At 53.7% G+C, this 1,704-nt stretch overlaps 1 protein-coding gene across 1 annotated transcript in view; it reads left to right on the plus strand.

Annotated features, from left to right (window-relative positions):
• The first annotated feature begins 30 nt into the window (after positions 1-30).
• LOC104994304 (programmed cell death protein 6-like) overlaps positions 31-1,704 on the plus strand; it is a 4,836-nt gene continuing 3,162 nt past the window's right edge. Inside the window, exon 1 of the mRNA XM_010847819.1 lies at positions 31-632. Within this exon, the coding sequence (XP_010846121.1) occupies positions 321-632 (312 nt within the window). The 5' untranslated portion in view covers positions 31-320. The remainder of the gene's footprint in view (positions 633-1,704) is intronic.

Consider the following 1,704-nt stretch of genomic DNA (forward strand, 5'->3'; position numbering starts at 1 on the left):
GATGGCCCTTCCGGAGCTCCATCGGATCCCGCGCCCTCATACCTTGATGTCTTGATGCCAGTGAGCAACCAGCTGATGCAGGGGAGGGACCATCAGTTAACTTCCTATCCTTAAGTTTACACTTTGTCTCCTTGGGAGCCTTAGTGAGCTTTTATTTTGCAAAGCATTCTCTAGCAGCGAATAATCCAGAACAGCTGAGTTATTCACAACTTCACCGCTAGCTTGTTAACAATGAAGTAAAAGTTACCAATGAAGGCTTTTAAGAAGGCTGACATTCCAGAAGCCCCTGCAGGGCGACTGTAGCACTGGAGTTGGTGTGAATGAGTGATTCCGTGGTCCCTCCAGGAGGGCACCTCCGTGGGGCCAAGGGCACAGTGCAGAGACTCTGCGGAGCTCTCAGCGCCTTGCCGTGTGCTTGCCCCCGGGCCTGCCTGGGGGGTCTACGTTGTGTTCTTGGGGGTTGGGTGGGGGAGACTGGGTTCTGGGGCGGGTGTGGGGTTGACTCTGCCTGCCCCCCTGCAGGGTACCGGCTCTCTGACCAGTTTCATGACATCCTCATTCGGAAGTTCGACCGACAAGGCCGGGGGCAGATCGCCTTCGACGACTTCATCCAGGGCTGCATCGTGTTGCAGGTACCGCCGCCGGAAGGCCCGGGGTGGTGGGCAGTGGGCGCCTGAGGCCCCGCGCTTGGGCAGTTGAAGCGAGTCAGACGCATAAGACTGGCTCTAGAAGCTACAGAAGTGAGTGTGCTTCCTGGAGAAGTAACTAGTTCTCCTGATAAATGGAGGTGTAGACAGCGTGTCCCTCCTCCACTGGAAACCCTGAGAGCCGTCCATTTGGAAGGGATCCAGCAGGCGGTTCACATGAATACCTGGTGGTGTGTTGTGTTTCTTCCTGAGAATCAGAGAAGGTTCTGTCATGAGGCTTGCTCTGCGCCCTTCACGGGAGGCTTGCTCCCCAGCGAGAGTCGGGAGCAGTGCCTGGCGGGCTGCTGATCGCAGTGCCCACTGCCTCGCAGGCCCCTCTGAGCTGGCTCCTCCTGCGGTCCCTCGGCTTCACCCAGGAGGAACCAGGCTCGGGCATGCCCCCCGAGGGTGGGGGTGGCAGCACTTGACCCCCCTGGCTGTTCCCACACAGGCCCTGCTCCTGTCTCCAGGTGGGGGCCAAGTTCCTTAGATTTCAGCTTTAGAAAACACAGTGAATTGGTGTAAACCTTTTCTTTATTGTGAGAAGTCTCAACAATAATAATAGCGAAGACAACCCTGTGCCCATTATTTAGAGTCAGCAGTTACCAACTCACAGCCAAGTCCATATAATACTCCACTCGCTCATAATTCTGACACAGTTCCATTTATGGGAAGCAAATGTGTTTTCCAGAAGTATTTCAGTAGAACCCGGCCCTGAAAGACACCCTTGCTGTTTACATCCAAACCATTTTGTTGTCAAATTTTGTTGTCTTTAGAATCTGCAGAGAAGATTCTAAAATCAGGCATAGAAATAATATAGAAATGGAGAAGGCAATGGCAACCCACTCCAGTACTCTTGCCTGGAAAATCCCAAGGGTGGAAGAGCCTGGTAGGCTGCAGTCCATGGAGTCGCGAAGAGTCGGACACGACTGAGCGACTTCACTTTCGCCTTTTCACTTTCATGCATTGGAAAAGGAAATGGCGACCCACTCCAGTATTCTTGCATGGAGAATCCCAG

Source organism: Bison bison, unplaced genomic scaffold (genome assembly GCF_000754665.1).
Source record: "Bison bison bison isolate TAMUID 2011002044 unplaced genomic scaffold, Bison_UMD1.0 scf7180017849807, whole genome shotgun sequence".
NCBI lineage: Eukaryota > Metazoa > Chordata > Mammalia > Artiodactyla > Bovidae > Bison > Bison bison.